At 40.7% G+C, this 16,604-nt stretch overlaps 1 protein-coding gene across 2 annotated transcripts; it reads left to right on the forward strand.

Moving 5' to 3' along the window:
* The first annotated feature begins 4,869 nt into the window (after positions 1 to 4,869).
* On the forward strand, positions 4,870 to 14,506 carry AQP4 (aquaporin 4). Of its 2 annotated transcripts, XM_055235449.2 has the most exons (5): positions 4,873 to 4,982; positions 8,048 to 8,462; positions 9,338 to 9,502; positions 9,781 to 9,861; positions 14,127 to 14,506. In XM_055235449.2, the coding sequence occupies exons 1-5, from the start codon at positions 4,951 to 4,953 to the stop codon at positions 14,403 to 14,405; spliced, it is 972 nt and encodes a 323-aa protein (XP_055091424.2). In that variant the 5' UTR covers positions 4,873 to 4,950; the 3' UTR covers positions 14,406 to 14,506. The 2 variants fall into 2 exon arrangements, with proteins under 2 accessions (XP_055091425.2, XP_055091424.2); XM_055235450.2 differs by lacking the exon at positions 9,781 to 9,861 and having other exon boundaries at positions 4,870 to 4,982.
* Positions 14,507 to 16,604: the final 2,098 nt, after the last annotated feature.

The following is a 16,604-nucleotide window of genomic DNA, read 5'->3' on the forward strand; positions in this document are numbered from 1 at the left end:
TTACCCTTCTCCTTCCACTACACAATGGTATTATCAACAAAATAATTACCATCACTTTATCATCATCATCATCAACACAGTAAAAAATTTCATAGGACATATATTCCCATAACTACAGTTTATATTTTAAAAGAGAGATAAGGTAGCCACAAAACACCAGTGAATGAGTCAATAAATTACCTAGTTATAACTGCAGAGTATCACATAGGCTTTCCGGTTGTTATGGGTTTTTTAAGTGACTAGAACCAAGCAAGTCTGCGAAGAGCAGATTACATGAAGGAGATAAATACTGAAGAGTGTTTGAAGAAGAATCAGAAAATCCTGTGGCAGTGAGAGAAGGGAAAGGGATTGAGGATAAAAGAATCACCTAAGTTGGCTCCAAGGTGGGACCTGACAAGGTGTGGTCGCAGCATACTCCCTGCAGCAAAAATACAGGCCAAAGTGCAGCAAGAGATAAGAACATACAGGAAAGATAAAACCAGTAATGCTGAGACTTGACACTTCTAAGGCCCTGTGAATTTCAGATGTGCTTTCCTGATTGTATGAATGTGAAAAAAAAAAAAAGTACAGAGGTTAAAGAGAAGGATGTATGATCACTTAGGAAGGAAAAAAAGAAAGCATCTGAATTATTAGAAAGGTCATCCAAGGCCATTCCTAAATAACTTGACTGTTGAGATCAGTCATTTCTTTTTGTGGTCACAGATTATGGCCACTTCTGCTCCTTTAAAAAGTGTTCTCTTGCTAGCATTATTCTGAAAGCATTTTTTTTAACCACCTAGTTTTTTGGCCTACTCTGCCGGTCATACCCCATGTGTACAGAATTTTGAACGCCTTTTCTGTCCTTGAAGCTGGAAACATCTTTGTTAGTCAGCTAAAAATATGGGTACTCTGAGCCCTTCTGTAATGATCAGTGTAGATGACAGAGGTTACTGAGTGACAGTGTTCACCAAAATGTTGGCTTAGTTTTTAATATATTCAAATTTAATTTAAATTCTAAAACAATTACTAGTACAGGCTGCACTTAGACTATTAACCATTTCAAACATTTTGGTCCAACCCACTAAATCCCAAAGTCCTTTGCTTCCCGGAGAAGTGATTGTCTACTATGGACATCTGAGCTGTTTTTTTAAATGCCCAACCAGACTCTGAGCTGTCATATTAGCTGGGTAAGAGATAAGGTGTAAGAAAAGTATCCAGTCATCCAACCACATTTCTGGTTTTTTGTACCAGCTTCAGATGAAATACAGTCACTCAATAAAGTCCTTCTGTTTTCTCTTTCCCTCCCTCTCGTTCTCTCTCCTTATTTGCCTAGCGAGGGGAACCCTAAACCCTTTGGAGCTTTTCCAGCAGCTCCAAAATAATCTCTTGACTATTTTCCCAGGGAATTCCTGCCTTAAATGTCAGCAGAGTACAACTCCCCCACCAAAGCAGTCCGCCTGGATCTGAATCAAGAAAAATGTGCCTGTTACACCAAACATGAAAACCTGGATCTGTGGGGCGTGGGGGCACAGAGAGAGATTTATGGTGTTTGTGAAAAGTTCAACAACCACTGGAAAGATAGGTTTTCTCCAGTTTACCTCACTAAGGAACAGAAAGCTAAGTTAAACACTCTGATTCCTTGCTGTATTTGATCATTATTTTTATTTCACTCTTTCGGTGGTGAACTCTATTTCTGGAAGCCATCCTGAATTATAACCATAAGATAAAGCTTCCTCGGAAAAGGAACAAAGCCCCATTAAGCCCTTCGTCGTGACGGTTGTGGTTGCGGCTGCTGCTGCTGTTGTTGTTCTGTTTATTTATTTGTTTTTAATGAACATACTGATATATAAGTGCTCTGGGGGAATTCATGATGCTGAGATTCATGAAAAGCAAAGTAAGATTTATGAGTTGCGATTGAATCTGCCCCTATCAGCCTGAAGACACTTCCCGTCTGGTACTGAGGCATTGCTGGCATGTTTAGTGCTTTTTGTTTCAGTTTTCAATCTCTGAACACATGAAGAAATATTAAAAGTTCTGAGGGCAAGGATGGGAGAAGGAGTCCACAAATCCCAAAGATATACAACAGCACCCAAGGAAAATAGTATGGCATAGTAGATTAAAAATTCAGAAACAGACAAAAAAAAAGTGTGTCAATTAGCTAGTGTTTGCTAAGTACTTGTCATTTTCACTTACGCTTCTCTCTGGTTCCTCATGTGTTACTGACCCACAACTTCGCAAGGCTATTGAACTAAAGATTCACAAGGTGGTCTGATATAAAGACCAATTTTAAATCAATATGCCATGTAACTATCCTCCCCCAGAAGATTGTAACACTATACAATGAGAAAGTCAAGAAAATGTAATAAATTGTTATTCAATTTTTTAATGAATTGCGCCCTTTTAGACATTCCAGTGGTGTGGGGGGTGGGGGAGAGTTAGATTTCAACTCTCACTTGGATCCAGGTCCACATCATAACATTTCAATGTAGAAGGTATACTCATATTCACCAGAGCTTCCCACCTCCTGGTGACGCACCACCACTACAAGCACATTATAGCTGCTTTCCTTCATTATCGCATTCTGCATACAAAGCCACAGACAATCCTGTGGGAAATTTCTGCCAGTAGTCCAAAGAAAAGCCAGATAAGTAGCTGATTATTGCATACAGCTGACAGTATCGCAGGAAGATCAGTAGTAGCAGCTCAAGTACAAAAAGGATAATAAGCAATACTTAATAAGAAAAACTACCTCTGGTAGGTGAAGAGTTAATCCCCGGTCAATTTTAAGCTACTCTGCTGAGAGTACTAATAAGTGTAGGGGTTGGAGCCAATGAGGGTGGCCCCTTCCTTGATGGGAACAGTCATCCCTTAGGAACTGCCCTGCCAGCGCATCAGCCAGCCAGAAAACAGGGAAAGAGGCTGAGAAACCGTGGTAACCAAGTTTTGCTGGCACTTTGTAAAATGGTAACTGCAACTGCCAAGGCTATGCAGAGAATGCTAATAAGCCTAGGACAACCTGTGAAGAGTGGACCTAGAAAATGTCCACCCACCGACCAGACCAGTAGCCCTAAGGAGCACCACTCTGTAGATTCCTGCGGATCTGCCTACAGGACTCATTCACAAGGAAGCCCCTAAACATGGCTACATTGCGCCTTAGCTTCACAGCCCTCAAAATACTTCTGACTCAAATGTCTTAGGGTCAGAGTAATGACATTTAGCACATCTGCCTAGAAAGTCACAGTTTTCCAATTTGTAACAAACATTTTGCACCTTTTTAAAATCTCATTCTAAAATCCAAACGGTAAACAGCTTTAAGAATCAATATGAAATGTTTTAAGTGTTCTTTGTGGATTCACATAAATTCTCCCTGCCCCTCTCATCAGAATCTATTCTGACTTTCAGGGAGCATATTAAAGGTAGAAACCACTGATGTACAATAATCAGTGTACAACCATATTCTTAAAAATCTAAATTTAATCTTGGTTAGCTGAGAATGCTTGAAACAGTAATACAGTGCTCCTCTGAAAGTCACACTCAAATTTTGAATTCCTCTTTCTAATGAGAGCTCTTCACCCATTCCCATGTCTCAAGTACGCAAATGAAAACAAAACAAAAAAACTGTAACTGGGATTTAAAAGTATAACATTCTTTCTTCTCTCTTATGTATTACTTTCTTGTCATACTTCATTCTGGAAAAAAAAATCCAATCTGAAATATAAAGTGGGAAAAGGGAGGCATCCATAGGTAATGTGAGTTATTATCATTGTTCTAGTTGTTGGGTTGAGTGGTGGGTTCACAGACGTTCATTACATTATTTAAAAGCCATTATAATTAACTATTAGAAAATAAGAGGGCCATACATGCACGAGTGATGACAGAGTGTCATAAATCAGGAATTCTGATTATTCCAATCCCATGCACCTAAGGTCTGTTTAAAGAAAAAAATAATAATGAGATGGTGATTAAAGAAAAAATAATAATGAGATGGAGATTTAAAAAAATAATAATAATGAATGGTGATGCAGGTAGCTAATGGTTAGACCTTCTAGAGTTCACCAAACTCCTTCGGCAGGGACGTCTTTATAAGCACGCAGCCTGTGCGGCTGCACAAGTTCCTGCCTTTAGAAGCACCCAGCCTTTATTTATGCTCTGCTGTCGCAATCTTGAAATTTAAATAATGTTTTACCAAGATGTCCTTTTACCAAGGTGTCCTGCATTCATTTTGCACTGGGACCAGTAAATTATCAAATCAGTCCTGTCCCTAAGTTTCCAGAGGTTAAATTTACCTACAGTTCCCCATAATTTCGTCCCCATCCAACTTTAATATTTTTTAAGTTTGCTACTTCTTATCCCCAGATTATTAATATAACAGTCAGGTGAGCACCCTAGAGCAGTCTTATTTCCTGTATTTCCTACGTTTCCTTATTTTTATTGTCCAAATCAGTGTTGCCTGTGCTATAAATGGAGCTGCAGTTATATATTGTTTTTATAATGCTTCTTCTCAGATCAAAAACTTCAAACAGAATTCATTGGCTAAAAAATAAATGCACCGAAGTCTCTATCTAAATTCATCTTAACTGCTGGATTATACAAATTCATTTTCTAATAGTTGCCCAATTTCAACTACAACATATAACCAACCAAACAAGACAAATTCTGAACAATTCTTCATGGTAGGAAGAATTCAAATAAAGATTTAAGAAAATCCTCATTTTCAAAAATTACTGTCTCAAAAAAAAAACATAACATAAGTAAATGTTTTTGCATTCCTGAAATGCCCTGTGTCTACAGTGATCAGGTACAGAAAAGCTACTTCAAGTTCAAATATAACTTAGCAATTGCCACATGGTGCAGAATCTTTCCACCCCTAACACTCCAAAAGCCCAATCAGACAAGTGGCCGTAATCTGACTCCCAGCACACAGGGAGCTGCAGGGCAGGCAATGAGAGCTGCACTCTGGCTGGGGAAGGCATGAGTGACAGACCCACAGCAAGGCGGTGGGGGTAAGTCCTTCTTTGCCTTAAGCTAACAATGCTTAGGGCCAAAAGATGAAACTGTCTCTTTTATTACAGATATTTGTGCCTTCTTAGGCAGAATCTGGAAGGCAGCTATAGGGCAGGTGGGTGGTTCTTTTAGATCTAAGTACTGGGCATTTTCAGAAGAGAGGCATAGAGAAGGTAGAAGAAAAGGGATGCTTTTTAGCCAAATCCTCCATATGTTTGAGATCTGCAAAATCCCAGGAAAATTACCCTATGAAGGTAAATCTAGCTATAGTACATTTCTTCAGAAAAATTACTCACCCAGATGCTCAGGTGTCCTGGAGTGGATGAAGCTGAGTGTTCAGCTAGAAAGTAATGTGTCCGATTCGGTACAACCGGGTCACATCAACAAACCCCCTTTGTTCTGGGGCAAAAGAAGCAAAACTAATTGTGTTGATCATTTCCAGTGACTGTGAACATGTAAGGGAACACTGACAATAAAAACAGGGTGCTATGGGTGACGCTAGGGTGAGCCCTCATAAGGCCAGAGATATGTATATGCTGCCAGCAAACTTCATGGTTCACAGCCAACTGAGGCTGGTCCATCTGCTTTGGAAGACGATCAGATTTTTGTGGATTTAAAAAAAAAAAGCTAAAAACATTCTTAAAGAGTATGTTTATGTTTTGTTTTGGTGTTTTGCACTGTTTTAAATTCTCTGGCTGATGAAAATTTGAAGCTGAAAGAGCAACTACCTCTGGAGAGGTAGACAGGTGCATGAGAGACCAAGCAGGGAGAGAACTCGGGAAATGGCAGAAGTGAGAGGTGAAGGGGGTAAGCAGGGGGGCTGGCTTTTTCTGGGTCCCACCTCTCCTGGTGTCTCCTGCGGGGCTGAAAAGGACGTTTCCTGCCCACCTAGCTTCCTTAGCCTCCTGTTTTGTCCTCCTCCTTCTCCCCACTAACCCTGACCACAAACGACAGCACCTATGATCGCATTTTGCCCCCTTTGCCATCCTGGCTACAGCCCTGGGCTGCCAGTGAGTTCAGAAGTGACTCTCCTAACTTCTTCAATGTGTGACTTTTCTGAGTTTACCCTCTTTGGGAATATTTTTAGTGTCTCCTCCAGGGTGCCCTCCCTGCCCCATTCCAACCACCGTTTTTGTCTCTTTACATTCTTTTCCTCTAGGGAGTATGATGTCATTGTCTTCCCACCTGGGGTTTTTCATACTTCTAAGATTCGCTTCACTGGGGCAGGGGATGCGTGGGATGTGGCTGGCCACCCCCTTGTGGAGCCAGCTCTTTATCCTGCCACCCGGGCCTGGGCAAGAAAGGGTTTTTCTCTCTCCACCTCTAAAGCAAAGCCCCACAGCAAACTAAGGGCTAGGCTGAGCTGGAAATTCCCCTCACCCTTTTTGGCACTGCATTTCCTCACTACCCATGCAGAAAGCAGGCTCCCGGGAACATTCAGTGACGTGGGGAAATGAGGGCCCCGCAATTTGTCAAAGGGAAATCCACAATAATACTAATCTCTTAAAGTACTTGACTTTCTTGCCTAACCCCTTACGTGGTCCTCTGCAATTAGATTCTCTGGTAAATGCTCTCCATACTTCTTGGCTGTCATGACTATTACAGGCAAAGGACAAGGGCAAAAGTCTTAGATGATAGGGTAACTGGGGTAATTGCCCCCGCAAAAAGGGAATCCTAGCCATTTCCTGCCAGAATGAGCAGTCGGCATCAATATCGTCAAACCACCCCTTCTCTGCTCCAGAGATCTAATGACAGCAAGAGGGATATAGACGGGAGGAGAAGGCGTCCTCCCTCTCCCAGACTCCCTGCCCACCACCCTCCCCCGAGAAGCTCCGCAAGGTGAGACACACTGTCCTATAAGCCCACGTAACAGAAAGCCATCAAAAAGACCTTAGAGAAAAGCCGTTTTCCACAGAGCCTTCTGCTCAGGGGCCCACAGTTTCCCTAGCCACACCCCCTTTTCCTGACTTCCCGAGCTCTGCACCATGAAGGCAGGAAGGGTACCGGGGCATTGCTGGCACACCCCAGCCTCCAGGCTCTCTTTGGCAGGTTTATCTGCGTTGTACGGTCAGGGTCAAGGGGTGAGAGAGGGTCGGGCACGAGGAGAGGCTGTCCTTCCTCCCCTAAAAGCATCCCCCACTCCCATCTCTCCCCACCTCCAGTGGCCAGGATGCAGCCGGGCCGGCGGGCAGGCAGGCGGGCGGTCTCGCGGGGCCGCTTCTGTGCGTGCACCTGGCCGCCGCCCGGGAGCCTGCCGCGGGCCGGGAATGGCCGCTGCTCCGCCCTCTGAGAAGCGCTCCAGGCTCCCTGGGGACGGAGGTTGACACGTTCCCGTGCCGCGCTCCCAGATCTGGGCGGTGCGCGTGTCCCTTGGGCAGGCTCAGCTCCCGGACTCCTCCCGCTGGCAGCCTGCTCGCTCCTGGCGCAAAGAAGAGGGAGGGAGTGTCGCTGTCCCGGCTGAGGCCCTGCCTGTTCCCATCGCCCTTGCTAGTCACCAGAAGCTCCTCTCCCCTCAATGAGTTCACTTTCTCAAAAGACAGCCTTCAGCACCCTGGTTTCCTAGAAGGCTTCTCCCTAATCCAGAGTCTGAGGTGAGGGGGAGATTTTCAGAATGCCATTTCAAAGCAATCAAGTGCAAAGCTAGAAAAGACGACCCCCCACCCCACGCACACCTTGTTTTAATGCTTTATGTTCAAAATATAAGTGGCATATAAAATGTACTCGAAACTTAAAAACTTGCTCTAAGGGAATTAAGTACAAGGTAAATATATTTTATTCTTAATATTTTAAGGAATTTGATTTAGACATTTTCCTTTCTAGGGACAGTTTGGATAATTTTCCAGTGAAACTGGATGATCTTTGAATATTAAGTGAAAGGAGACTAGAATAACAGTCTCTTGACTATTCATGAAGGAGCTTTAGCAGAAGCATTCTTTCTTGGTGTGCAAATCACGCTTGGCAGCCCCTGCCCACAGTACCCGAAGATGGCAGGCCTTGTTCCCTTCACCTAAATTCATAAACCTGGGTGTAGTGGCTTCTGATGCTGATTTGTTTCTCTTTTCAGTAAGTGTGGACCTTTGTGTACCAGAGAGAACATCATGGTGGCTTTCAGAGGGGTCTGGACTCAAGCTTTCTGGAAAGCAGTCACAGCAGAATTTCTGGCCATGCTTATTTTTGTTCTCCTCAGCCTGGGATCCACCATCAACTGGGGTGGAACAGAAAAGCCTTTACCGATCGACATGGTTCTCATCTCCCTTTGCTTTGGACTCAGCATTGCAACCATGGTGCAGTGCTTTGGCCACATCAGCGGTGGCCACATCAACCCTGCAGTTACTGTGGCCATGGTGTGCACCAGGAAGATCAGCATCGCCAAGTCTGTCTTCTACATCGCAGCCCAGTGCCTGGGGGCCATCACTGGAGCAGGAATCCTCTATCTGGTCACACCTCCCAGTGTGGTGGGAGGCCTGGGAGTCACCATGGTAGCGTCTTTAGCTATTTTCAAACTAGGACTCCAAGCTTCTGGCAAACTCTTTGCTAAATAATGCCTTGGTGGCATGAGGCACATCCCTAAAATAGCTAATATACTCCTAGGGAATTTTTGATGATTCTTAATAGTGTGAAAACGGATTCTGGCAGTATTTAGGTATATCTGTAAGAAATCATTGTTTGCTCTTGAGTGCCTTAAAAATAACAAAATCTAGGTGGCCCGAAAATTGTGTTGGTTTTTTCCTCTCCTCCCATTCCAATTACTATATTGACTTTATATTTAGCTTAATGCATTTTCCTTACAATTATTTGTTCACTAGCAGAAAAAAACTATTTTCTTGTCATATCCATAAGATGCACAATGATCTACATAAAGGGTTATGCTTAAAAAAATAGACATCCGATCCTAGTTTTGTTCTTAGCTGATTAGGAGTATCAATTGTTAACTCAGCACCAGGGCTGATTAAAAAAAACGCACATGGCTTAAATTTTAATTGAAATATATATTAATTAATTTAAACCTAATTAATGGATTTAATCATTGCCTTATAAAATTACAAGGCTCTCAAAAAATTCTTTTACAAGTTAAGTGCTGCAGTGGCACATTTTGCTTCCTTTGTAGAAAGGGACATTCAGCACAAACTCCTGCTTGGTCATTGTAAGAGTAATTATCTGTGATGACCCAAAATGAATATAAATTTATTCCGTCTTTTTGGGGGGTGAGAGAAGGAAGGTCTCAGTTGAAGGTGGGGTAGAAGACTTACCTTTACTTTTTACACAGATAAAATGTGCCTTTCACAATGATATTAATACATTGTCATCGAAAATACTCTTGCTTCAATTCTGATGGAATATTTTTCTTCTCTAGGTTCATGGAAATCTTTCTGCTGGTCATGGTCTCCTGGTTGAGTTGATAATCACATTTCAATTGGTGTTTACTATCTTTGCCAGCTGTGATTCCAAACGGACTGATGTCACTGGCTCAATAGCTTTAGCAATTGGATTTTCTGTTGCAATTGGACATTTATTTGCAGTAAGTTTCCAAGTCCATTTAAATAATCAATCCCACCTCATTTATCCTCACTCTAGCTGGCCTGAAGATGTTGTGTTTTACAGCAGTAGCTCTTTAGTATCCAGCCATGACTGTCCATTTTAGGTTATAATTTTTCCAACTGCGCAATGAGAATGTTGATATAGCTGCTAACATCTTGAGGTTCCTCTAAGTGACAAATGACAGCAAATTGCAATGAATGATACTTGCTAGTAGCCCTGTTTCAGCAATGTCTGAAGTTGTTTTCTTGTTTCCTATAGATCAATTACACTGGTGCCAGCATGAATCCTGCCCGATCCTTTGGACCCGCAGTTATCATGGGAAATTGGGAAAACCATTGGGTAACCCTCATATTGATAGTTGCTATCTTCCTACAGTTGAGGACAATTACCTGTGGGGCTCTTTTATTTTTCATTATTTTGCTTACCAGTTTCTCTTGCATTTCTCCAACCTTGACCCCCACTTTATTACATCTTTCATCAAGACTAGGGAAAGAATAGCACAGATCTGCTGTAAAAAGATAAGAGATGTAAAACATCTCTTATTGAAGGTTCTAGGCCTTCGATAATAGTCTTTTCCTTTTTTGAAGCACTATTTTAGACACTGTATCTAGCAGATTGCAGCAGAATACACTGTATATAGAGGTTGCCTATGTGGAACAAGTTAAAGTCAGCATGGTGTAGTGAATATGGTGTTTAAATAATTGAAAGTAAAGTCTTCCCAGCAATAATGGAAAAAAATTGCAAAAAAAAAAAAGAAAGAATGAAATACTTAAAAGCGCTGCCCATAGATATTTACCCTTTTTTGTTTACAAATGCATAAACTCAATTAATAGTATGTAAGTTGGAAGTATTTGAACTGCAGATGGTGTTGAATAAATAGTGCAAAGGTTTATGTTATTATCACCATAACCGTAACTGGAAAAATAAATGTCTCACAGAAAAGGCTCACTTTTCAGTCTCAAACCTAACCTATTATAACTAAATATTTATTAATGTAGTGGCAGTGCTTCCAGAGAATAGCAGTGTCCATTTTAAAATATTATAATTAATTTTGTTTCAGTTGTTTCTCACAGCAAAGGAATTTAAATCCTTTAAAATTAAATAAGTAATGCAGCAGTTGTGAAGGCCACCAACATGCTAACTTACAATAGCCAATAAAAATATGAGACCTGTAAGCCAGCTTCAAAGAGGGCTAGCTTTTATTATAATTTATATATTGCAAATGTCACTTACAACTTTAAAAAATTCATGAACATAACAGAATATGCCCCTTGTGTTTATTTAGACAGTGATTACTAACCTAGTCACAGCCATTCATCTATGGTATACACTGCAAATGACAAGAAAATGCACCACTGCTATGTGCATTCATTTCTAAGAAAAGTATACCAAATCTTTAAAAGTAATCTACAGCATTAAATAATAGAATGAGAGTCAATGTTCAAACCAAGACTTAGCCAAAAATGCCATCCATGAGATTAGTCATTTTGTCACCGATACCTCCATTTATGTCTCAAAAACTGTTACCACATTAACAGAAATGGAAATTTTTAGTGAGTAGAATATGATTTTGTTTTCTTCTTTTTGAGATGGAGTCTTGCTCTGTTGCCCAGGCTGGAGTGCAGTGGCATGATCTCGGCTTGCTGCAACCTCCTCCTCCTGGGTTGAAGAGATTCTCCTACCTCAGCCTGGCATTACAGGTGCATGCCACCACACCCAGCTAATTTTTGTATTTTTTTGTAGAGACAGGGTTTCACCGTGTTGGCCAGGTTGGTCTCGAACTCCTGACCTTAGGTGATCCACCCGCCTCAGCCTCCCAAAGTGCTAGGATTACAGGCGTGAGCCACAGTGCCCAGCCTTGATCTTATAATGAAAATACAACTTTCAGTTCAACATATTAAATTGAAACTATTTTGTCATTAACAACTTTTAGTTAAATTTGTAAGCACTTGAAAATGTAGATGAAAATATATATTTTATTAATTACTTGTCAGTTGCAGTAAGCTAGTTAAAATTTAAATAGTAGGAACATTCTTAGCTTGTTGATTAAACCAAAAGTTGCCCCATGTTATATTATACCAAACTTAATTCTACTAAAAATAGCAATGGTTGTATGAAATTTAGAACTAATTTAAAGTATATTTGTAGGTAGATTAGGAGTAACATTAAAATATTAATTGGGTTTTTTGTATAGTGTAATGATATTGTTTTAGTTTTCTTTATACTTTTACACATTTTCTAGATTTTTAGCAATAAAGATTCTTTACTTTAAAGTACATATGACTTCGTTTTGAAATAGCAACTTGACACTGAGATTTGTTTATTTTTGAGAACATGCAGCTGGGTATCTTATTCACAGATGTTTTGGAAAGGGTAGTAATTATTTTGCTGTTCTAGTCTCCCTTGTGGGATTTGTAGCCTGTGGAATAGTACATGTCTAATGAGACCTTACTAACAAAGAGCAAAGACATTCAGAGGAGGGCTCTCATTTCTCCTTTAAAAGGGCATAGAGAAGATAAAGGCTCATATGGGTTTTTTCACGTTCAAGAGAGGAACTTGATTCTTCCAGCCACACTAGCAACAGTTTCCCCATAAATATTATGTCTTCAGCCTCAGTTTAAATTTTGAATTTTAGTTAAATCTTACAATGAGAATGCAAACTGAGATTAATTTGCAGAGGGTGTTTTAAACAAAAAGCATCCATCATGTTTTTTCTCAAATGAGTGTGTAGTACAGTGGAAAACAGTATACTACAGTGTTTCGAACAGTGTTTCAAAAGAGAAGTTTTCATTTGGTTTGTTGTTTTTTTCTTTTTTTTGAGACAGGCTCTTACTCTGCTGCCCAGGCTGGAGTACAGTGTCATGATCATGGCTCACTGCAGCCACAACCTCCCTGGGCTCAAGTGATCCTCCTATCTCAGCCTCCCAAGTAGCTGTCCGGACTACAGGCGCACACCACCAAGCCCAGCTAATTTTTTTTGTATTTTGTAGAGACAGGGTTTCACTATGTTGCTGAGGCTGAATCGAACTCCTGGGCTCAAGCAATCCACCCACCTTGGCCTCCTAAAGTGCTGGGATTACAGGCGTGAGCCACTGTGCCCAGCCTCAAATGAGAGGTTTGAAGTCAGAGAGGTCTGAAATCTCAGCTCAACCATTTGATAAGCATAAAAGCTTAAGCAAGCTTCTTACCCTCTCAGAGTGTCACACTTCTTTTCATAAAATGGGAAGAATAATAATATTTATCTCATAGGTTATTGTTAGAATTAAATGAGATTATACAAGAAAAGTGCCAAGTATGGCTGGCTCAGGGACAGTGCTCAACAAGCAGGGTTTCTGTTGCCCAAGTGTGTCTGTTAAATAAACGTCTAATATTCTACAGCACACATGTGCTCTAAAGCAAATGCCTGCACTTCATTCAAACTCAATACTTTATTCTAGGTGCATAGCTAATATGTAATAATAATTTCCGGCTGGGCACGGTGGCTCACACCTGTAATCCTCGTGCTTTGGGAGGCCAAGGCAGGCAGATCACGAGGTCAGGAGATTAAGACCATCCTGGCTAACACAGTGAAACCCCATCTCTACTAAAAATACAAAAAATTAGCCGGGCATGGTGGCGGACACCTGTAGTCCCAGCTACTCAGGAGGCTGAGGCAGGAGAATGGCGTGAGCCCAGAAGGCGGAGCTTGCAGTGAGTGGAGATTGCCCAACGGCACTTCAGCCTGGGCGACAGAGCGAGACTGCATCTCAAAATAATAATAATAATAATAATAATAATTTCCATTTATTGAAATCCTATGGAATTGCTACTTCTCAACTAGCCATAAACTCATGTTTTTTCACCAAGCCACCATCGTAAGAACCACATAGATGAAAGCTATCTGCACAGTAATGAAAGCGAGGTTTTCATTTAAATCAAATCACCAAATTTTGGAAGCCTGGAATGGAGCAGATTACTACGAACTAAAAACTATTAAGTACTTTACAAGTATTATTGCATTTAATCCTTTTACCCCGTGAGGTTTGTATTGTTATAATTCCCACTTTACAGATGAGGAAATTAAGACTTGGAAAGTTAAGTAACTGATACAAGCACTCACAACTCTGCTAAGTGGTGGAGCTGGGTTGGTTTTGATCATGCTTACCTGAATAACGGAATCCCCAAAAGATAAAGTCTGTGTTATGATCATGATTGTGCAGGAAACCAGTGTAAGATGGCAATATTGAGAAAATAAGAGAAGGACTCTCTAGAAATTTTTTTTTTATTTTAGTTAAAGAATTCTTGGTGCACTTAATTTGTAGTACCACCAAAGAGGATCTATCTTTACATTAAGGATTATCATAAGATGGAAAGAACATAATTAATGAAAAGAGGATAGGAGATGAAACAGTTCCTTTTTGCTTTCTGTTCAAATGCTGTTTAATAATTTATGGATCTCTGATGAGGATTTGGTGTGTTTTCTTATTTCCTCTCCAATTCCCCTCTTTTTGATGCATGACACAAATGCACTCTTAATTTAACCCAGCTAGATTCTATATTCATGAGCTGCTCAATGGAATAGCTTTTCTCTACTTACACTCTATCCTCTTCCATCTTTTCCTTAGATATATTGGGTTGGGCCCATCATAGGAGCTGTCCTCGCTGGTGGCCTTTATGAGTATGTCTTCTGTCCAGATGTTGAACTCAAACGTCGTTTTAAAGAAGCCTTCAGCAAAGCTTCCCAGCAAACAAAAGGAAGCTACATGGAGGTGGAGGACAACAGGAGTCAGGTAGAGACGGATGACCTGATTCTAAAACCTGGAGTGGTGCATGTGATTGACATTGACCGGGGAGAGGAGAAGAAGGGGAAAGACCAATCCGGAGAGGTACTGTCTTCAGTATGACTAGAAGATCGCACTGAAAGCAGACAAGACTCCTTAGAATTGTCCTCAGATTTCCTTCCACCCATTAAGGAAACAGATTTGTTATAAATTAGACAAGTGCAGGTTTGTTGTTTCATGTCATATTACTCAGTCTAAACAATAAACATTTCATAATTTACCAAGGAGGAAAGGAAGAAACCTATTGTGAATTTCAAATCTAAAAAAAGAAATATTTTTAAAAATCCTTAAGCAGATATTTACCTATTTTATCTAGTTACCTTTCATTAACAACCAATTTTAAATGTGTGTCAAGATATGGTTAAGTCTTGCCTGACAGAACTCAAAAACACGTCTATCAGCTTATTCCTTCTCTACTGGGATATTGGTATGGTCAATTCTTATTTGAATATTTATTCTGTTAAACTGAGTTTAACAGTGGCAAAATACAGTATGTCACAGTCATGGACATTCAAGAGAGAAAATATAACAAGTTCTTTTATGAGCAATCTCTTATGTATAGACTACCTCGGCAAAAGAGCATTAGCAGGCGTCACTGCTAATCAGTTACTTCCTTCCATTTATATCACAAATACCCAAGTTTCAACTCTAACTTCAATTCATAGTATTTCTTCCTCCTCAATGCCCAAGGTAATATGGGACTAAAGTCCAGAAATTTAAAAAGAATATTCAGAAACCCTTCCCAAATCATAAGGGCACCTTTGAGATTCAAGACAAGCAGACTCGTAAAATCTTGTAGAGGCAGAGGCAAAGTTACCATCATACAAAAATCACAAACAAAAAGGAAATCTGTATTCTGGTATCAAATGGTTGATCTGTTTTCAGTGCACACCCTCAAATGCACCACACCAGTTTAACGATCTAAGCTTTTAACCCTTTTACCACTTTGCTTATTTAAAAAAAAATTATTGGCAAAACTGGGGATTTTGTTTGTAACTTTGGTTATCTACATTTAAACATTAGCTGAGACATATTTTTGATAACGAACTTAGCTAGTTGAGTCCTGGCTTTTTGTTGATTATTAAGCTGTGTTCACTCTAGAAGGTGTAAAGGCCCTGTCCCAATCTCTGCTCTCTCACTTCTCATGACATTTGTTGATAATCTTTACTGCAAGTGTAATGAGATTTGAGTGAATTAAAATGCATGACAGACAAGGTACAACATGGTTGCAGAATAAAAGGGTGAGGACATCAGATCACTCTGTATTCAAAGCTTACTAGATGACCAATCTTTCATTTCTGGATATATTGTATATAACCCAACACATTTTTAAAGTATTTTTGTTACTGACTCATTTACTTGTCAAAATAATTGGTTTTTCTGTCCTGCTTTGCCTTTTGTCAGTAGAATGTTCTCCAGAAACCCCAGTTTCAGGCCGGGCGCGGTGGCTCACGCTTGTAATCCCAGCACTTTGGGAGGCCGAGGCGGGCGGATCATGAGGTCAGGAGATCGAGACCACGGTGAAACCCCGTCTCTACTAAAAATACAAAAAAAATTAGCCGGGCGTGGTGGCGGGCGCCTGTAGTCCCAGCTACTCAGAGAGGCTGAGGCAGGAGAATGGCATGAACCCGGGAGGCGGAGCTTGCAGTGAGCCGAGATTGCGCCACTGCACTCCAGCCTGGGCGACAGAGCGAGGCTCCGTCTCAAAAAAAAAAAAAAAAAAAAAAAAAAAAAAAAAAAAAGAAACCCCAGTTTCTGTCATCTTAACTGTCTAGTCTAGCCGTTAACTTAGACAAAGAACTGCAAATGTCAATCTCACTAAACAAAAGCTATTAGAAGTAAAGCAAAAACCTATCACTGCAAGGAGTGACTTGTAAATAACTGATGATCAAGGGCTGTCTTCTCTCAAGCATGGTTCCAACTGTGTGTCACTTTTTAGCGTTAATGGCAGTTGTGTGTCTGTGGCAGTGAGATAATGGACCAGTATTAAACTGATTCTCTTCGGTGCTAGGAAAGAGTGATGTGTGAGATTCCCAGAAAGTCATCACACCAGTGTTATGCCTGGGAGTGCCATTGGCATACCACAGGTGCCTAAATCCCAGGCCCCTTTCTCAGGAGGTGTGGCCACACCACACACTGCGCCAGTGACACATAGTTACTTCCTGGCTGGGACGGCACCTATAGAAACTAGGGTGCAAATCTCCCAAAGATGGTTTGCACTGTCATTTCAAATGTTTGCACAATATACCACTTAGAGGCTTA

The sequence above is a fragment of the Symphalangus syndactylus genome, chromosome 1 (assembly GCF_028878055.3).
Source record: "Symphalangus syndactylus isolate Jambi chromosome 1, NHGRI_mSymSyn1-v2.1_pri, whole genome shotgun sequence".
Lineage (NCBI taxonomy): Eukaryota > Metazoa > Chordata > Mammalia > Primates > Hylobatidae > Symphalangus > Symphalangus syndactylus.

What these genes read in the sequence shown, in the direction of transcription:
- AQP4 (XM_055235449.2), top strand. Translation starts at nt 4,951, where the DNA reads ATGAGTGACAGACCCACAGCAAGGCGGTGGGG. An exon ending in GAGGCCTGGGAGTCACCATG is followed by an intron (nt 8,463 to 9,337) that starts GTAGCGTCTTTA and finishes TTTCTTCTCTAG; the next exon opens with GTTCATGGAAATCTTTCTGC. An exon ending in CAATTGGACATTTATTTGCA is followed by an intron (nt 9,503 to 9,780) that starts GTAAGTTTCCAA and finishes TGTTTCCTATAG; the next exon opens with ATCAATTACACTGGTGCCAG.